Source organism: Globicephala melas, chromosome 4 (assembly GCF_963455315.2).
Source record: "Globicephala melas chromosome 4, mGloMel1.2, whole genome shotgun sequence".
NCBI lineage: Eukaryota > Metazoa > Chordata > Mammalia > Artiodactyla > Delphinidae > Globicephala > Globicephala melas.
Genome location: NC_083317.1, coordinates 58,008,460 through 58,029,242, shown reverse-complemented (window position 1 = coordinate 58,029,242; position 20,783 = coordinate 58,008,460). Strand labels below are relative to the sequence as shown.

At 42.7% G+C, this 20,783-nt stretch overlaps 1 protein-coding gene across 3 annotated transcripts in view; it reads right to left on the bottom strand.

The window, feature by feature from the left end:
• The window catches only part of PLCXD2 (phosphatidylinositol specific phospholipase C X domain containing 2), a 51,709-nt gene that overhangs the window by 12,631 nt on the left and 18,295 nt on the right, over positions 1-20,783 (bottom strand). For all 3 annotated transcript variants that reach the window (XR_009563696.1, XM_060298047.1, XM_030836747.2), the window contains exons 2-3: positions 6,783-7,243; positions 1,195-1,436 (exon numbers count right to left, since the gene is read on the bottom strand). Coding sequence is in view for 2 of the 3 variants with exons in the window: in XM_060298047.1 (XP_060154030.1) it covers positions 1,195-1,436; positions 6,783-7,243 (703 nt within the window). In the remaining variant the exon portion in view is untranslated. The remainder of the gene's footprint in view (positions 1-1,194; positions 1,437-6,782; positions 7,244-20,783) is intronic.

The window sequence follows — 20,783 nt, the reverse complement described above, 5'->3', positions numbered from 1 at the left end:
ATTATTCATCTTGTGTCTTTGGACCTAGCTCCTGTTCATCGCTGAATAAATAAATAAATAAATAATGTTAATCTACAAATTTACCAAAGGCATGAGGAAATGGTATGGATATATGAGCATGTACTACAAAAAGGAAAGTTCATGATTCTGGTCTTGGTTTATGAAACTCTCTTTCCCAAGTTAAGCACAGGTAATTCGGTGAAGACTTAGTAGAGCCACACAGAAAGAGGTTTCTGGTTCTGTTCACGGCCAGCACAATCAGAAGCTCTCAGTTCGTCATCCAAACTCCTGCCAGGTGAACACCTGTTACCAGAAGTCATATCCAAACTATCCAAATAGACAGGGACACGTTTTTTGATGAATCTTTCATTATCTGAACTCTGGTGCTCAGCACCTGGAACTCAGGAACCAAAGTGATTCTCGTAAATATCCCTTGTTATCCAAACATACTGGTTTCCTCAGCTTGGATTGTGAGGGATGCCCTATTAGCCAAATGTATTTATAACATTCCCTTTATACACAGGCATAGGCATACACACATACATGTACATATACACAAGCCATCCTTTTTCTTGACGACCCCTATCATTTATTGGTGCCCAGGATAACGAACATCATCTAACACAACGTTTCTGGAGCTTCTCCTGCCTAATTGTACAGTCAGGATCAGTTCTGCTCCGAGGAAGTATCTGAAGCTATGGCATGGTAGGTGGTATCCTGAGCTGCTTCTTAGGACTCACTGTCACTAAGGAAGGGAGAAAGGACATCCTAAATCCTGGGAGGGTCATCTCTGAATCCCTACTGCCTGGCACAGCAGTCTCATTTAATGCTTCTTAAGAGAGTGAGTGCTTGGGCCAGCTTCGAGGGCAGGGGCAGGAACATGATGGCATCTCCAGCCAGAAGTGAACGGACTGGTGGTGGCCGAAAGTGCTTTGTCTCCATATTGAAATGTAGAGGGTATTTATGTTATAATATGTACCTTTTAACAGAGTGTTTAGAGATCCTTTGGCCACGGTTAATGCAAGACACCTCAAGTACACAACTTTTTCAAATATAAGGTTTTTTGGGTTTTGTTTTGTTATTTTAAATCTTCAAGGTATATGGTTTTACTGCTGTTTGCTGTTTATTCAGAAGAGAATCAACATAAAAACTTTTTTTTTAACCCTCACTTGTGAAAAGGAAGCAAATTCTTACCTATGGACCAGCGTGTTCTTGAGGCCGCCAACCAGGCCCCGGGCGATGGTCTTCACTCTGGGCGTGAGGATCGCTTGAGACACGTGGAAGGATCCGTGGGGAGAGCGCTCACTCAGCGTGGTCTCCAAGAAGAGGATGAGCTTGCGCACACTTGTGGTATTTGCCCAGGGCGCTGGGATCTTCTTTCCAGGCCATAGGAAGGGGTATTGCTTGTAGAAGGGACAGTGATAGAAGATGAGAACCTGAAACGTTCAGAACAGATAAAGGAGGGCACTTCATGAACAAGCTGAGTGCTAACTCCTCGGCTTCACACTGATGGATTGCTAGGAGGAAAGGCGCACACATACAAACATACGTGGAAATTCAAAAATTTTTATATACATATTTTTTTAGAAAAATTAATAAGCAAAGATTTAAGCACTTGCTATATGCCTGACTTGAAGTTTTTAACGTTTTGGGGGTCATGAACACCTTTGGAAGTATGGTAAACTCCTGAACCCCTTCTCAGATGGTTTTAAATGAATGTCTAAAATAAAATAGATAGGATTACAAAGAAAATCAATGAGATGGAAATATAGCTATCAACATGATAATTAAATCTGTAATAAATTAATTAATGTATGCACTTCATAATAAACTCATTAAATAAAAATATTTTGTTTTAAGTCTAATAAGTTCCATAATTTTGAGTAAATGATGAGTATACACAATATTTCAAGATATCTGCACTAAATGAATATCTGTGGTTTCTGTGGGGACAAAGTCATAGGGAGTTGCCAACACTGCCAACACTGCCGACACTGCCAACACTGCCGACACTGCCATGGGTGACTGCTCACACATAATCAGTGGTTATACTGATATTCAGTTAGAGGTTAAAAGCCAGTATGTAGTGCTTTTCCCATCCAAATTCACAGACTTCTTAAATTCTACCCTAACCCACTCCCCTTGGGAACCTCTGGACCCCAGGTGGAGAACCTCAGCGGTTAGTCCTGTCTATAAGTTATGACTCCTATGCTCACGAAATTGACCCTTAGCTCTTGGGTTGAGATCAATACACTGAACTGAATTTGGGAGGATGTAGGTTTTCAGTTGCGCGTGCTGACTCTGAATGAAACTGCCCTTCCCGGGAGAGGGAGGGAGTGAGCTATGTGAGGCAGGGAAGACTTCGAGTACCGGATGGGTCTCCAGTGGGACCTCTCAGGATGGTAGTGATTTTGCAAATAATTAGCAAGCCACATCCACGGCATTAATTAGTTTCTGAAGGCAGCAGAGAGACAGGGAATTGCTATTTCGATTGTCCCAATTCAGAGCTCTGATGCTTAGGTTTCCAGAAGTACTATGTTTTTTCTCCTCGCGGGTACCAGCGATTCTTCCCTGGAGGAATGTCCATTGTGTGTATTTACACTCCGTGGACCGCAGTCCTCGAATAGCTGGGCTCACAGCATAATTCTCCTGGCACCCAAGGGCAAGAGCTCTGAATGTGTGTCTTGTTTCCGGGGTGCGTTTAGCCTAACTGCTCCTGAAGGCCTAGAGCTAGGGAGCACCAGGCTCAAAGCACTGAACAGGCTAGTTGTTCTTGCTGCTTTTAATGGCTTTGAGTAATGTCTGACTGCCTGCTAATGATGTTGGTGGTAAACACACGGGTTAATGAGGTTAATCACAGGCTCATCGTAAGCAGGTTGCCTGGGAGATTGGGGAAGATTTCCTGCTGGCGTTGTAACTGGCTAGCTTGGAAGGCTGGGGTCTCCAGCATCTGTAAGTGTGAAAAGCTGTGCTGTGAGATGGACTGTGGGCGAGGCGGGAGGCTGTGGGATCCTTCGACAGGGCCTGTCAAACCATTTCCCATGCTGCCTGACCCCTGAGCAGAGGGTCAGGGGATGAAAGGAAAGCGCTGTTCTTCACTCAGTCTTGGAGAAGGAGCAAAAAGGACACATTCTACAAAAGGGGCTTTATGGCTTTCCTCAAGAGCCTTCTCAAGTAATCTGATCCTAAAGGTTATAGGGGGAATTTCTGTTTACGGTAGGAGCTTGGCTTAGCAAACCAGCCCTCATTCTACAGAATTCTGGGGGGCAGTAAGTCTTGCCCGGGGCCTGTGTTTTGCATCTGACTCCCGACCTTGCTCTGCTGTATTTTCTGTCTGAGATATTCTTCCCTCCAGCTCAGCAATTCATATGCAGGTTTTCTCTCGAGACTCAGATTTAAAATCTCATTTCCTTTAAGAATTATTCTTTAATTGACCTCTTCTTATTTTGATCATTCTTTTACAGGGGCCCCTGGGATGCAGATTTATACTACGTACTATTTTTCAATTGATGGATTACAAAACCCTTTTTTTCATACAGCACGTCTGAGGCAGTTTTGCCTTGTAATTGTATGTCAGTTGTCTTATAGTTTACTAGCGGCACATATTCTTACCTTCTCATTAAGATTCTAAATACTGCCAAGTTGTAGATGAAATCTTCCAATTCACTGTACCCTCAAAACTCATAACCACTAATATACCAATACATACCTGTGAGCTGTGGTATAACTGCATATTGAGTACATGAAATGTGACTGAATGGTGGTACACTTTTTTCTATCAAACTGTAGTAATAAAATACTCTGGGGGTTACATGCAAGGCAGTTCATTATATAATGAATATTTAAAGTTTAACCACCAGTATGGCACTGCCCCAGCAGGGGGCAGATGATTGAGAGCTCTGTTGGAGATCTCTTTAGCTTTTAAGAAGAGGTTTAGCAGGGAAACCTCTGGGAAAGGAAGGGGAGCAGGGAAATCCTGGAATTCAAATTGATGACATGCTCCTTTTTTCTGACACATCATCACAGTCTCTTTCCTTATAATTTTAGGGGTATTGGTTGTTGAATGACACAGATTAGCCCATACTTAAAAACTATAACAGATCTTTACTGTTCTGCTAGAAATTCACTGTCCACATGATTCATTATTCCTGAAATTACCTGTTTCTCTTGCAAATTTCTAAATGATTTAGTATGCAATGTGGCAGCCCATCCAGAATACTATCTGTGCATAAAATTACAAAACTATAACAGATACCTGTTTATAAATTTAGCTGGACTCAAATTTAACCTTACCTGAATCCTCGTATTCAAAAGCCCTCTCACGGATCTTCCCTGTCTCCCATTCTGCTAACCCTCTGAGACCTTCTGATAATAGGGCTCTTGAATAAGGAGAAAGTGTTTTTATTAGCATCGTCTATGACACTAGTTGTGAAGATCACCAAGATGTGTGAACAGCCCTGGGAGAGCATTGAAGGCTGTGGGAACTCGTAGAGCCCAACAGCCTGTGACTGAGTCCTGGCCCTTGTGGCTCACTGACAATGTTCTCTTGGGCAAGGTGCTTAATTGCTCCCTGCCTCAGTTTTCTCATCTGTAAAATGAGGATAATAATGACAGCCTATGTCATAGTGTTGTTGAGAGGATTAAATGAGTTAATCCCTGTACTTAGTACATTGTAAAGGCTCAATAAATGTGTTATTGCTCTTGTTACTAGTATTATTTAGCATTTTAAGAGAGAGATTCCACTGGGGAAAAATCTGTCCAAATTTTTTTTTTTTTTTTTTTTTTTTTGCGGTACGCGGGCCTCTCACTGTCGTGGCCTCTCCCGTTGCGGAGCACAGGCTCCGGACTCGCAGGCTCAGCGGCCATGGCTCACGGGCCCAGCCGCTCCGCGGCATGCGGGATCTTCCCGGACCGGGCACGAACCCGTGTCCCCTGCATCGGCAGGCAGACTCCCAACCACTGCGCCACCAGGGAAGCCCAAATCTCTCCAAATTTGACCTGCGAGTCTGAATAGATATAAACTTAGGTTTAGGGGAGAGGTGTGATAAATATTTGGCAAAATATCACTTACAAAAGTTTTAGTGAAGAAAAATAGCTTAGATAAAACTTAACAGATACTAAGAGTTAACTCATTAGTCTTCGTAGATTCAAAGACCTTCAGCACTTTCATGGGTGTGCAAAACCACCTGGTGTTTCCCTGGTTGTTTCCTGGTGTTTACTCAGGCCGAGCCTGGGAGTCATCCTGGAATCCTCACATCCCAACAGTTAGGAAACGCTATTAGGTCTAACTTCTGGTGGATTCCAAATCTGACCACTTCCCACTACTCTCCTCACTGGTTTCTGTACTTCCCTTCTGTCTTTCCAGGGCTCTTCCTAGTAACCAGAGGGATACCATCAAAACTTAAGTCAGGCCACAACACCCTGTGCTCAGAACCCTCCCAGAACCTTCCTCACTCAGAGTAAAAACCAAGTCCTTTCAGTGCCTTCAAGGGCCCCCTGATCAACCATTATCTCTCTGACCTCGTCCGCTGCTCTGCTCTCCAGTCCCGTGGCCCCTGCTTTTCCTCAACCATGTCAGGGACCCTCCTGCTTTGGGGCTCTGCTCTGACTGGTTCCTCTGCTGGGAAAGCTCTTCCCCCAATAGATTCACTCCCTCAAATGTCATCTTTTCAATGAGGGCTACCCTGATCAACACATTTAAAACTGTGACCAACCCTCCAACCCATAGATCCCCGGTTCCCCCTTACTGTGCCTGGCTTTCTTTTTCCATTGCTTATTACCTTCTAACATTCTCTATACTGTATTTATCATGTTTATTGTCTATGATCTATCTCTGTCCACCTGAATGAAATCTCCATTAGGGCAAGGATCTTTGTTTTATTTACTGATTTATCCCAAGTGCTTAGAATGGAGCTCGGCACGTACTTAGTGTTCACCATACATTTGCAAAGGAATAATCTTTAATTGCTTTCTAATTAAAAGCTCTTCCCTCAGTTCAAAAATCACTGCCTCTTTAAGATGCTTTGGTTAATGCATCTATGAGTAAGGGAGCAACTGTGAATGAAAGGTACTTTTTTGCTTTTTCTTTTTTAAAGAGAGTCTAAATTGGAGGCTGACCATTCCTGAAGCTCTCCTCTCTCGCTATCCACCATCCTCTGGGACCAGAACAGAATATATCTGAGGCCCGTGCTCCTTTTCCTGAGTCTGTCCTTCCTGGGTCTGGGTTTGGGGCTCTTCTCAACTTAGGGATGCTCCTCTAGCCTTGATCTCTTTGCGGGTTCTTCCTTCCTTAACTGTCTTCCCCGCTGACCCAAACTCTGTGGAGATGGCCTTTCAAAATGTTAACTAACACCTCTGAGACGAATCACTTCACGTGCCTTTGTCAGCTAATGCTATCAAACAATATTTGGCAGGGATTATCTGATATTGAGTAGAAGACAGGATGGGACAGATGATCCCTAAGGGGAACTAGGAGTGTGAAAACAGATACAATGGGAGACAGAAAAATGGTAATGGCCAACTGGTCCTATTTCACAACTCTGCCTTGGGCTGGTTCTGGCCAGGCCATTGCCAAACAAGTTAATCCCAGTTCAGCTGTGCCCAGGGGAGCCCTTGGAGCCGTCTTAGAGCCCATGAACTGGTGTGCAGATCTTTATCATCCCAAACAATCTATGCCTTCTGACCCAAGAGCCCTGGAGTGAGCTGCCTTAGAGCTGGTGACACAGAAAAAGCAGAAAGAGTTCCGTTGTTGCCCTTGGAAGCTAATCTCTGTTCCCTCCTACCTGGCTCTTCTTCTCCCACAGCGTCTGGAGCGTCATACTCTCCACACTGCAGGCTGAGCACAGCTTGTTCCCAAAGGCCTCCTGGATCCGGAGAATCAGGCGTTTGTGATGGGCCTCGTCCATGGCATAGAAGTGGTTGAAATCCAGGAAGACAATCTCTTGGGGGTGCTGTGTGAGGAACGAGTCAATCTCCATCAGCCCATCCCAGACCCTGATGCCAAAAAGCCCGTGAATGAAGTAGATTTCCTGGTCGGCATCCCCTGGCTTGGAAGACACACGCAGGTCGAAGTAGCGGATCCCAGCGTCCAGCTGTTCTCGGAATGTCAGGTTCTGAGTCACAGACCATTTCTTCATGAGCTTCTTTACCAAGGAGATCCTGGCGAGGCGTTTGATAGCTGGGGTTTGGTCAGGCCCCACTGGGGACTTTTCGTCTACCCAGTAACTGAATGAATCATGGGAGCCTATACGAAGCAATAAATGTGAGGAGAGGGGTTGAGACTGGAGCTGGGACAGATAATCCAATTGATAAGAAAACAACAACAAAAATTTAGAACCAAGCACACATGCAGAATATTGTGAACAAATACTTGCAAAAATTTTCAAGCTTGCTAGGGATGAAATAAACACAAATAAGAGTAACATAGTCTTATTAGCAGCTTGTCAAGCCTGCGGTAAAACTATAATTTCATACATTGCTGGTATAAGGTATTGATTAATTAATAAATACCTTTTTTTTTCTTTTTTTGTGGTACGCGGGCCTCTCACTGTTATGGCCTCTCCCGTTGCGGAGCACAGGCTCCGGACGCGCAGGCTCAGCGGCCATGGCTCACGGGCCCAGTTGCTCCGCGGCACGTGGGATCTTCCCAGACCGGGGCACGAACCCATGTACCCTGCATCGGCAGGCGGACTCTCACCACTGCGCCACCAGAGAAGCCCACGTCCCTCTTTTTGAATAAGCCAAATCTGCTATTAAATGATCAAATGCATGTTGTATTTCTCTTCCTTAAAGAGGGTAGGGATCCTCCTAGACACTGAGATGATCTTATTGTTATAAAGTCTAAGTGACCACGAGAGACACATTTCTAACTATAGTGAGAAAATATTTCAGCAGTAACTTAAGTAAAAATTATCTTTAACAAATATCTTTTGTTTTGTCATTGGTTTCTATCTGGTGTCAACCATTATTATTTGGTTGGCTTGGTGACTGGCCCTGACCCTGGGGGGCTCCACACAGGCGGCTGCACTTTGCAAGCAAAACCTAGGAGGAAAGTGTCATGTTCTGACACTACCAACCTTGTTCTTAATCACTACCACCCACACCAGAATCAAAATTCTTATATTCATATAGAATACTCTTGACTGTCACCAGTTATCCTTTTTACTAAATTGTAGAGTAGGCATTTCATACATAATATAGGATTTTACACAACTCTACTGTTTCATGTTTTATTATTTCCATTTTCTTGAAAATAAATCATTCTGGGAATGGCTTTACTGTTCTATCCTCTCAGAAATAAAGCAAAAAAAAAAAAAAGGTGGCAAGCGATGCTTTATTTTTATGTAGTCTCTACAACATGGAGGGTATTCAGTAACTATTAAGAAAAAGCATAGTTATCAATCCTTAGGCAAAATGAATTTTGCCAGCAAGAGAATTACTAGCATATTTAAGGTAAAAAAAAAAAAATTGCCGTTACTAATAGAAATGTGGGGCAAGTCCCCCTGGAGCTTCCATACTGGTTGTCTCTGCTAATAAGACTCACTGGATACTTGCCGAATGTTCTGCTTCCTTGGGCTGCACAGAAATAGGAGATCTTCATACCTCCTCATCAAGAGATTTATTACGAATACATTATGTATAGATGGAGAACAGCCAGTTCTCTCTTCTTTTTAGATTTTATCAGCAGCCCAGCTGTTCGGGATTGAGTGTGTAATATAGTGTGAGTTCCGCATAATACTTAATTCTTCTTTGGGTATCAGGGAATAGGCATTATCCAAGCATGGAGGAGAGCAAATCCTCTCTGGTATTCTCTTGTTGGTGCTGAGTCCAGTTTCATGTCCAGAGGGAGATATGCTAACAACCTCTGAGGCTTTTCTCTGTGTCTGAGGATTCTGCGGCACTGTGACAGCGATGGGCCCCCAGGGACCATTTCTGAATACACAGGGTACCCAGCCCATCCCACAGAAGAGGGAGGGTGTGCACGTTCCCTGGGAACCGGGAGTCCCTCTTTCTCTCTTTCCTCCCTTTTCCATTCTGGGTGCCCAGCACTGCCCACTTCCGTCCCCTTGATAGGAAGAGACAGGACAAGGGAACAGGCCATTTGCTGACTGGTTTACAGCAGTTGTCCTACCGAGGCCTCCAGCAGTCAAAGCCAGCACTCACTCATTAACCACTGTCAATACTTTTGCCTTTCTACTTACTTTTTTCCAGGAAGTGTTTGGCCTCACTCACATAGAGTGAGGGAATAACATTCAGGTACTTAAGTGCATTTAACTATTTCTTTTTCAAAAAACTGGATAAAAATGCCCCAACCCTCACCAGAATATTTACAAGTTATACAATGTGCAAATAATACTTATAAAAAGAAAATCCTAATATTTTGCACTCCAGATTTATTATCAAAGTTTCCTCTTCTCCCTACACCTGAAAGAAGTTATTTCACTCTTTAAAGATTGTCTTTAGGGCTACTTCTCCCCCTCTGCCCTGGGATGTGTGGGTTAAATTCACACATTTCCCCCAGAAGAGGTGGAAAAACCCCTGCTCCATTGGTCCTTGCCTTGTTCTCGAAGAGAACTGCTGTGTGGAGTTGGTAGGGATCTCTGCTCCATGAGTTCTGGCTTGTTTTATGATAAGGTTAGAAAATAGTTTAGAACCTCACCCTGCTGTGATTTCTGCCACGGGAAGTGTTTTTGCTGCTACTGCCTGGGAGCGCCTGTGCATCTTCACTCATCCTCTCCATGGCTCTTTTATCACTGTCTAAAATAGATTTAAGTGGTCCTCTTTATCTTAAGAACAAAACAAAGCACTTTCCATTACACGCCTTACCCCTTCAAGTGACTATCTTCTCTTTCTTCCCAGTTGTTGAATTCTTGAAAAAGAGGCCAGTCGTGTGGCCTCTGTCTCCCCTGATCTACTCCCTCCTTCCAGTTGGAGGCCACCTCCTATCCTTCTATTGCTACTTTTGATCCTTATAACCTTGGAATCAACAACTCCAAGTGGCTTTATTCTTCTTAGCTTCTCTGAGGGTCTGCTAAGTCAGCCCTTTTCTGGAAGCTTCCATTCCCTTGTGATCCACGATGCACACTTTTGGGTGTTCCTATCCTGTTACCTCTCTCCTTTGGCCTCCTTTGCTGGCTCCTCTCCCTCCTTCTTGTTCCCCAGTTTAAACGTTTTCCAAGGGTCTTTATTCCTTCCTTCTCCCACCCTCAGAGATTTCATCCACTTCCCAAGTTTTTACCACAGCACCATTATGCAGACGACACCAAAAGTTTCATTTCTAGCTCAGACTCTTCTAAGTTCCAAATTTATGTTTCCGACTTCTCCTGTGGTCTTCCATCCACGCCTGCCTGCTGACACAACAAATTACAGATTTTCAAAGTCCAGCTACTCATGCTGTCCCTCTCACCGCTACAAAGTGCCTCTCTTGAAGTTCTGCTCAGTTACTCAGACTTGAAACCTCGGATTCTAATTAAATTCTTCCCTCTCCCTCACCCACTTCATCCAACCAGGTACTAAATCTTTGCATTTGACTTTTACAACAGACATCAAACATGTCTCTTCCTTTAACCTTCACCTGCCACCCTCCTCATTACCAGTCCTTTAATCAGGACCAAAACAACCCTAACTTGTCCTTTCAGTCCAGCCTCTCTCCAATTTGTTCATATTGGAAAGTCAATCATCTCAAGATACAGATCAGGTTCAAACTCTGGACACTGGGGTTTAGGACTTTCCTCAATACCGCTCCAATGTATTATTTCAGTCTCATCCCTCACCAGGCCCCTTCCTGGACTCTATGCACTTACTTTTGCTGACAGCTTCCATAAAATATTCTCTTACCCCAACTCTGTCTACCAGCGTTTATAACCCATATTGGGCAAGCTGCCTACCCTATGTCTCAGTTTTTTAATCTGTAAAATGGGCATGATAGTATCGATTGTCACAAAAACTGTTGTGAACATTGGAATGCATGCAAAGTGCCTGGAACAATGCCGATACATACTAAGTGCTGAACTATTGTTATTGTTATTATAAGTCATTCTCTGTTAGCCGGAAACTAGAGGGAAGAAGGGGTGATTAACTGAAACTCCTTATCTTAAATACTTAGGGTCTGGAAGATTTTCTTTCCTGTACCGGAAGCACTGTTCCTCTCCATCTCCATCTTATTGGTTGCCATGGAGATGATAGCTTAGCCTCTACTTTGTTGACAGTAGCTGTCACTCACTCTCTTGGTCACAGCCTAAGCTTTGTCATCGCCCACTTCTAAAATCACAAAATGCAATATCCTCCTTTCTGATCACAACTTACTTTCTTCTGCCTCATTGTGACTTGACTTCTATTCCCCCTACTCTGAGAGCCCAGAGTTGGCTCCACTTCACCCTTTAGCTACAACCAAGGTTGTTACTTGCCACTTCTACCTGCAGAATTATTCATTATAACCATCCAGAAGCTGTAAGGATCACCGTTGAGGCACTCGTCTGTCTCTACATGCAGATTGTGTGCACAAGCCCAGAATGCACATGGAAATATTAACGTGATATTTTTTAACAAACTTTTTGCCTAATAACAAATGTTCTACTTCTCTAATATTTCTCTTTTATAGAGTGGACTAAATAAGGTTTTAGAAAATAATAGTCATCAAATATTGGATGACTATTTTCAGACTTTTCTGGGTAGGGAACTTTTGTTGTCATCTCAAGAATATTCCATACAGAGCAGGAAATATGGACATACAGGCCTCTCCTTAATGTTCTACACTCCATGGATTGATATCATCCTTAATTTTAGCCCTACAAAGGTAAGGTTTTTTTCCTCCAATTTTTTTTTTTTTTTTTTTTTTTTGCGGTACGCGGGCCTCTCGCTGTTGTGGCCTCTCCCGTTGCGGAGCACAGGCTCCGGACGCGCAGGCTCAGCGGCCATGGCTCACGGGCCCAGCCGCTCCGCGGCATGTGGGATCTTCCCGGACCGGGGCACGAACCCGTGTCCCCTGCATCGGCAGGCGGACTCTCAACCACTGCACCACCAGGGAAGCCCTCTTCCAATTTTTGAAAACTGTTTTTTCTGCAATCCTTTCATTTTCACAATTACCACTCTTGTCTTTTCCTGTTTCTTTATACAATCAAAAGGCATTAAAATGTCTCTATTTCCTCTCTTTATGTATACAAAACCCTGGATAATGTATGTGAAAGCATTTTGTAATCTAAAGCAGTAATTCTCAACCTTGAATGTACATCAGAATCCCCTGGGGGAGCTTTTAAAAAACACCAGTGCCCAAGAGCCCACCCAAGACCCATGGAGTCAGAATCTCTCTGGAGTGGGAGTTGAGAATAAAAAACTTGAAAAGCTCGCCTGGTGATTCTATCAGACACCCAGGCTTGACATTCACTGCCATGAATGTAAGATTATCCTTCGCTGACAAGCTCTCTGACTTCCGGGGATCAATTTCTCTGGTTGGTCTTCTACTACTTTCAAATCTTCAAATAATAATCTGGTGCACTGCCTTTCCCATATCTGGGTAGAAGCTCTCTTTACCATCCTTTGTGTTCTAGGAATGCCTCCTGCTCTTTGACCAGCTGAATAATCACCACTTCTTTGTAGAGAAGAAAAATATTGGGGCGCCTTGCTTCTTTATCATGCCTTCTAGTAAGTAATTGGATGAGGATCTTTAAGTTTAATTAGAGCATTTCAGACGTGCACTGGGTCACAGAGTTCAGAATAAAGTCACTGAGGCAGCAAAATCACAAGGAAAGAGATATTTGAATGAGAAAAGGTTAGCAGGATGTCCATCCAGTGTTAGGGGTATTTCCTCCTAGGCAGCATTAGGTTACAAGATAATCTAAGGGACCAAGTAGGAGAAAATGAGCCGCTTTGTGAGGACTGGGGACAGCCAGTTGGCTCCTTATCTGGAACGCCAGTTGCTGCTTGACTCTTTCTTAGGTTCGCTATTTGGGAGTTAGGAGACCTCACGTGAGCACACAACAGTTTTTAGTTAAGGCACTTTCATTACCCATTTCTTGCAATTTGGAACAGTAGCCATTTTTCTGAACTCAATTAAAAAGAGTTTAAAGCAAGCTTCTTGGGAAGCTGGTCTCTAAATAAAACTAAGAGAATTCAAATCACACACCCTGAAGTGATACACGTCATCACAACACAATGGCATTTCAGATTATGAGGTGACTATACGTAGAGCCACGGAGGGAAGAATGAGACAAGAGTTAAGTGAAGAATATTAGAAAGAGAAAATCTTCTTTATCACACTTCTGGGTGGCATCCGGGGAGGTGGGGATGGTGACCCAGGTCAAAGAACGCCTGACCTCCACTTGTCAAAGCAGGACTTGAGGGAAACAGGCTCCCAAGGAAAACCCTGTATCCCTGGAAATGTCCACTGACAGCACAGTGTGACAGGCACAGTGCTAGGCCTGATGCTACATACAGGAGGAGGCTGGAATCCTCCTCGGGACTCGCTGCCTAGCAGAGGAGACCCAAACCCCATCCTGCAACCAGTGGTTTAACAGAAATACATGCCAGAAAGTAGGGGCAATTAATTCCATCCAGGGGTTTCAAAACTTTCATTTAAAGGTCAATTTGTATCTCTGTTTCAGGGATAAGAGAGAACATAAAGAAACGAAGTCGCTCAATATTCTGTGATAACCTAACTGGGAAAAGGATTTGATAAAGAATAGAAACATGTATATGTATAACTGAATCACTTTGCTGTACACCTGAAACTAACACAACATTGTAAATCAACTCTGCTCCAATATTAAATAAAATTTTTTTTTTTTTAAAAAAGAACGCCTGACCTCATAGATTTAAGAAAATCTCTTCTTCTCACTTCCCTCAGGTACCACCCTGCCCTTGGTGGGCCCTTTAACCTTGAAGCCCATTAACCCCTCCAAGTCTGTTCACTGAAGGCCACCCTCCCACCCTGTGTTTACTCACACCATTCAATGTATTGGTGCCTCTAGGCCACGTATTCTCAACTGGGTGACTCCGCCCCAAGGGAACCAAAAATTGGTTCTTGGGGGAATGAAAAAATCTTACTCTTTTTATGTTCAAGGTATAAAGAGAGTACCTAAACAGATATACCATACAGTGTATCTGTGGTATTAAAATTTCATCACTGCGGGGGTGGGGATAGTGAGAAGGAGTGGCATAGAAATAGCTAAAAAGACTCCTTAGTTTGGCCACAGAGGAAAAAAGGCTGAGAAATATCACTCCAGACTGAGCTCCCTGGTAGCCAAATGGACAGCTGGCGTGTCTGCGTTGGATCTCTGGCCCTGCACCTCTTTTATCCTTAACTGGCATGTCTGTCAATGCTACCAGTGACTGTTTCCCACTGGACACCATCCATAAGGTGAGTCGATATTGGAGGGATCTGTCCTCATCCCCTGCCCCTAGAACACTAATGGGTTGAGAGCCAGTTAATTTTTAAATATTCCTACCAGGCTTCTCCAGGCCCAGCAAGTCATTTCTCCACCTACATAGCCCTGAAGGACCCAGAGTTGTAGTGTACAAGATGCCAGTTTAGCAAGAAGAGATTTACCAATGGTAAGTCCTGAGCCCTGGCTTGATGAAACACTGTAGCTCCGGATAAGCTACATGGAGAGTTCCCACAATGGTGAAGAGCATGGCGTCTGGTGCCAGGCTACCTAGATACATACTCCTGGCTGCACTGCTTACTAGCTAAGTGACTGAAATGCTGTGCCTCAGTTTCTCACCTGTCAACAGGGGACAACAATAGTACCAACACCAATGGTTTGTGGTGAAGGTTAAGTGATTCACTTAGGTAAGCATTCAGAAGAGTCCTTGGCCAACAGAATGAACTCAAACATATTATTAGTATTATTTCATTATTAAGGAATTTGTGTTATCTTCTACTTGAATGACACAACCTGAGAAACAAATAATTCTAGTTTTTAAATAATGTTGTGAAACCTCATTAAACATTCATATTCAGGGATCTGCTGTGGCAGTTAACTGAGGAAAAGGAAGTTTGCAGCTTAAGGGATTTATTTTAGGTTTCATTCAGAATTAACATCAAAAGGAATAAATTAAAATCACAGTATTATGTAGGCTAAGTATAAATTGGCACTAAAAGTATAATTATAAACAATCTCTAGTCTGCTCCTGTGTCAATAACAGGAATAAATAAATTCAGTGACTACGACGCAATTTGAAAATATGGGAGAGAAAGTTCCAAGGATATTCTTGAACTTTTTACTTTTAACATCACAGAATTAGACATCCACAAGTGATTTCTATAGAAAAACAAACACAAAAAAGCCAAATCCAATCTATCGCTAAAGGCATGTTGGATAGTTGATTTTTGGAGAAGGAAAACCTATAATGCATTATTTGAAATGGAAAGAAACAGTAATACTTCCCCAACTCTTCAAAAAACCCTATCAGTTTTAATAAATACCAGTAAAACACTCAAACACTTATATAACCATCCACAACAAATCTTTCTATAATAGAAAGCATTAAAACACCAAACACCAGAGTCTTCCTGAAGCTTTCTTCAGTATTCTGAAGTCATACTTTCAGAAGTTGTTTTCTGTATTTTTTGCACATTTAAAACACTAGTGCACAGTTCTTAAGGACGTGAGCATGACCGCTTTATGTCAGATCATCTCCCTCAACATTCTTTATCACTTTGTTTTTTCTTTGCAAGTATGGGCTTTTCAGGCCTCTTGGGTTCACGGATTTTATTCAAAGCCTTTTTGCTTTCTTAGACGACATTTCTACTCAGTAATGTGGCAAGTTGAGAGCACTAATGTACAATTGAGCCTATTGAGAGAGCAGCTGAGCCATGGGTGTGACACATTTCTCCATCTCCTGGCCTGGATGTACCTGCAACTTGAATGTTTTTGCTAGCCCACACGTGTGAATTTGCTATGAGATATTTTTCATTCAGGAAGTAAATTCCAGGTAAAACAAATCTTATTATAAGTTGTTATAGCAAATGTTTAAATAGCAAAACTTCATAGTAGGGATACCTATAGAGGTGTTTGGAACTAATGTCTCTCAGTTGCCAAAGCATTTATGTGCACGTCGATGTGTATATGTTGACACTAGAGTGGTCCGTCTGAAATGAAATCCAGATAAAACTTATATTCAGAAGGAAAAAAAAAACATGCTTCATTTACTTGGAAAAGTATATTTAAAAGGATTGAAAAAAATTCACTATTTCACAGAAGTATTTTTACTAATAAAAATAAAGATGTTCTAATAGACATAATCATCATTCTGCAAAATTTCTTTTAAAGACAATTATTATTTTGAGCTTATTTTTAAAAGAGCCATCTAAACTCCAGATTTTTATCAGCACTTCATCGTACTACTGCTGTCAAAATTAAGATGGTCCGGCTCATTGCAGGCTAGGTCTTAAAACATATACTGAATGTGCATGCATTTTCTGTTAGGAATAGTCAAAGTGTTCAGTTAGGGCTTGTTTATTTTATCTCAGTTTGAACTTTAGGTCATATGATTTGTAATTTCATATTCTTGTAATTTCATATTTCATATTTATAATTACATATTCATTCATATGTAATTTCATATTCTTCTTGTAATTTCATATTTCATATTTGTAATTTCATATTCTGGCCTCATACCAGGTGAGGCCAGAATAATGCAGGCAGCTTGCAAGAAAACAGGTGCAGCCGTTTTGCCAGTTACCCAGTGGAGCTGACGCTGCATAAAATGGTACTGAATGTCCAATTTATTTTTCTAAATTCATGTAAAATATACATAGCAAAAAATTATTCTGGGAAAGTGAATAAGATCTGAGCTGCAAAAACTACAGTGAGAGGATATTAAAGATGCCCAAACACAAAAGACCAAAAATCTTGCTTACACTCTATCTTAATGAAGCTAGGTCATTCAGATAACCAGAAGGTGTCTGGGCTGGAATGAAGGGTCAACTAGATCAAATGATGGTCAGTGCAAAGAGCAGAAGAGAGAGCAGTATCAGGCTTTATAAAGAGAGAGAAAAGATAAGTGTTCAAGCCAAAGAAAGACAGTAATGTTCTCCCATCTCCAAAGGAGGAAAAGAAGAGAGAACAGCCCTCAGGTGGAGTTGGGAGCAGAAACTGAGAGGTCTAGCTGAACAACAGCTCTTCCTCATACTGTCCATCCACCTTGGAGAGTTCTGGGAGATAGCCTGGTGATGTATTAATCCATTTTAAAGGGTTGAATTTTTCTGAAAAAATAAGAGGATTTTATGCCTTGATTTACACAGAGCCCAGAAGATTCTATCTTCATATAATTTCTAAGAAATCTTTCAAAAGTATTTCTTAGAAAATGAGCTTAAAAGTGAGGTTTGGGCCCTCAAACCCACTGTCTCACTAAAAGTGTTTGCATTTTAATGAACCTGTGATTTTTAAGCAATTAAAAAATTTTTTTCAAAAGTTCTAAAACTAAGGCAATCAAAACATTCCCACTCAAGATCATTTGAACAAGAAGTCAGGATATTCTTCTAAGGTTTGGAGAGATCACTACTCTCAGACTCAAATGGTGACAGGGAATAGACAGGGACACCTCTCTGGCCCTTCAGAGAGCATGGGTCCAGCTGGACTCCAAATGCCCTGCTGCTTGGCTCTCACTTCCCGAGGAGGCTGTCACCAGCTCCTCTCCCTCCCCGGCATCTTCCTGCCTCGTGACAGCAGCTCTGGCAGCACCGTGGGCTTCCAGGGAGAGCTATGTTGAGGGGCACAGTATCAGAGTGGTGGCTGAAGGGACCCATCAACAAGGGATGTAAAAGTATCACTGGGATAATCTACAAACTTGGTGCCAGTTGATGTAGGTTTTCACCAGTGACTCCTTACAAAATGGGCAGGATGTTTAAAAAAAAAAGAGAGAGAGAGAGAGAGATCTCTCTTTAAGGCACATAGTAAACTCTTTATCTTAAGTATGAACATGTGATAAGGATAAAAAAGTCATTTTCAGTTCATGCAGAGAGAATCCTGGTAAGTGTGGTATCTTTTGTTTGCTCGGCACAAATGAAATATTCATCTCTGGCGTTAATGGCTTTTGACATACTTGCAGCAGTATTAAGCAGTGGGTGCGGGTGTGCAAGTCTGCAGACAGAAGCTTGGAAGGACCTAAACTGATCTGCCGAGAAAGGGGAGGGAGCCTGAGAGGCCAGGAGGAGAAGGGGAGAGAAGGAGGGAATCCTAGGGCAGCAGGGCTGAGGAGAGAGAACTGGGAGAGGAGATAACCTAATGCAGAGTTTTCAAAGATGTAAAATTTCACCTCAACATTTCTCTATAAATCACGAATACATATTCTTTAAGTGACAGTGTGAGGGGTGCCATGATATTAACCTGTCTAGAGCAAACACACGTCCTGCCCATCCCAGTTTTCAGGCCCCCTCACACCAGGGGGTTCTCCTCTGCCAGACCGTCCCTCCTTGCCTCAACTTGCCCAGTGCCTGGCCCAGAGGGGCAGACCTCGATTGGGAGTGGAGTGGTGTCACATAAAGATGAGGGGAAGGTGGAAACGTACAAGAGGAGGCTTCCCTCTGGTTGAGATGGACTTCCTTCATGAAAAATCTTTTTCATGGTATGCTGGCATTAAAACTGGAACACAGGAAGGGTAAGCTGGGACGAAGTGAGAGAGTGGCATGGACATATATACACTACCAAATGTAAAATAGATAGCTAGTGAGAAGCAGCCGCATAGCACAGGGAGATCAGCTCGGTGCTTTGTGACCACCTAGAGGGGTGGGATAGGGAGGGTGGGAGGGAGAGGCAAGAGGGAAGAGATATGGGGATATATGTATATATACAGCTGATTCACTTTGTTATAAAGCAGAGATTAACGTACCATTGTAAAGCAATTATACTCCAATAAAGATGTTAAAAAAAACAAAACTGGAACACAAGGGCTAGTAATATAAGCATCGATAAACAAGACACAGAGATGTTTAGGGGCATTCTAAGGAGAAAAACCATGAGTAAAAAGACAAAAGCGTAAAGTAGAAAATGAGTTGAACATCAGAAACTGTTTCACAAATGCTATTGAGGTAACTACAGCAGCTACAAAATGTATTGTTCAGTTAATCCACACAAATAGGAGACTTTCAAGTATGAGTCAGGGGATATCTTTTCACTCTTTGACTGATGATTGATGTCCACAAAGGGAGCACAGCGCGGCCAGCGGCGGTCTACGGCTATGGCACTGCCGCGTGCGCCTGCGCCGCCGAACAGGGGGCACGCTGCCGGCGCCAAGAGGTTCCAGCTCTGCTCCTCCGCAACCACGCGAGGGCCCGAGGATGAACTTTCCATCAGTAATAAATTCCCCGGCCTCACGTGCTATATTTGTCTTATGTGAAGTAACAGATTGAGCGAGGCGAGCAAACTGACCAGCCTTTTTTTAATCTGCTCTTGCGGTGCGATAAACCTCCCAGCGATTGTGGTATCTAGGATAAGTATGTGGATGACAGTGTCCAATCCAAGCTTTCCTTTCCTTTTCCCTGGTTGGGTGAAAACAAAGAGAGGGGCACAGGTGAGGGGTTCCTTTCGCCCCTACCCGCTTCCCGCTTACACACTATTGAACTGTCTTCCTCAACTCTCCAATGAGCTAGTGGAAGAAAGATACAATCACCAGACTCCACACTTCCACTGACATTTAAAGGTCAAGTCTCCTTGTATTGTACATAATGATATCTCCCTCCCACATGTGTGAAAAGGACGGCTGTGAGAATTACTGGAGGGAGGAGGGAACCTTTGAAAGTTCACTGGGGCAAAAGGACTCGATTTAGTGGCATTTTTCCGGAACACTTAAGCTGAGGTAGCTTGTTTCATAAAAAAAGAAGTTTAAGGAAAATGAAAATCAAAGAATGAATTCATCCAGCTATTGTTTTTCACCTCTGTTCTTTACTTATTTTAATATGGTTACGCTCTCAATAAATAAAGACTTCTTAAAGAACTGGACCAATGCCCTAAACAAGATCCGGTTTTCAAACTTTATCTTTCAGAGCAGAGATTTTTTTTTTGACTGCTGGGCCCTTAGTGCCAAAGACCAGGTGTTACCTCTGAAAGAGATTCCATCTGTGGGAAAGCCATTAGGCCTAGCTCTGTTTAAACTTCCCCATCTAAAGGAAGAATTTATTTTGGAAGAATCACATATTTAGCATGTTATTCCTTTAAAAATGTACTTCCTCTGCCCCCAGAGCTCATGGAAACCTCTTCATCCAAGAGCTAAAAGCATCCCAAGGACATTCTGTTCACTCCACAGCGTTCTCACTTCAGTTCCTTCACTGTGAACTTGCTGGTGATCCCTCACATCCGAAAATAACTAATAATTTCAATTTATTGTTTATTGTTTACCAAATGTCAGGCTGGGCTGACTTACATGATTGCATTTGATCTCTGCCAGTCCTGCAGGGCAGTGACTATCTGTATTTTACAGATGAGGGGACAGAGGTTCAGGCTGGTTTTGCAACTGTTACCAAGGGTTACCAAGAGTGCCAGTGGCTGCCCGGGGACAGAAACCTAGGTCAGCCAGACCCGAATCCACACAAAACTACTCTAGGGATGATGTTATTGTCTTTACTGATGAAGTAGGTCAAATGCATTGTGCATCTACTTCCGATAACATAATGATCACAGGATTTGTCTTCAGAACTACATGTCTGACCTTTCACCCCAATGCAGTAAAATTGATGGAGAGATTAAAGTGATTTAAAATTTTGTAAAGACATAAAGAATTTCCATGTAGGGACACAAGAGGGCACTCTAACCTTCCTTCAGTTGAGGACGCAATTTTTTTTTTTTTTT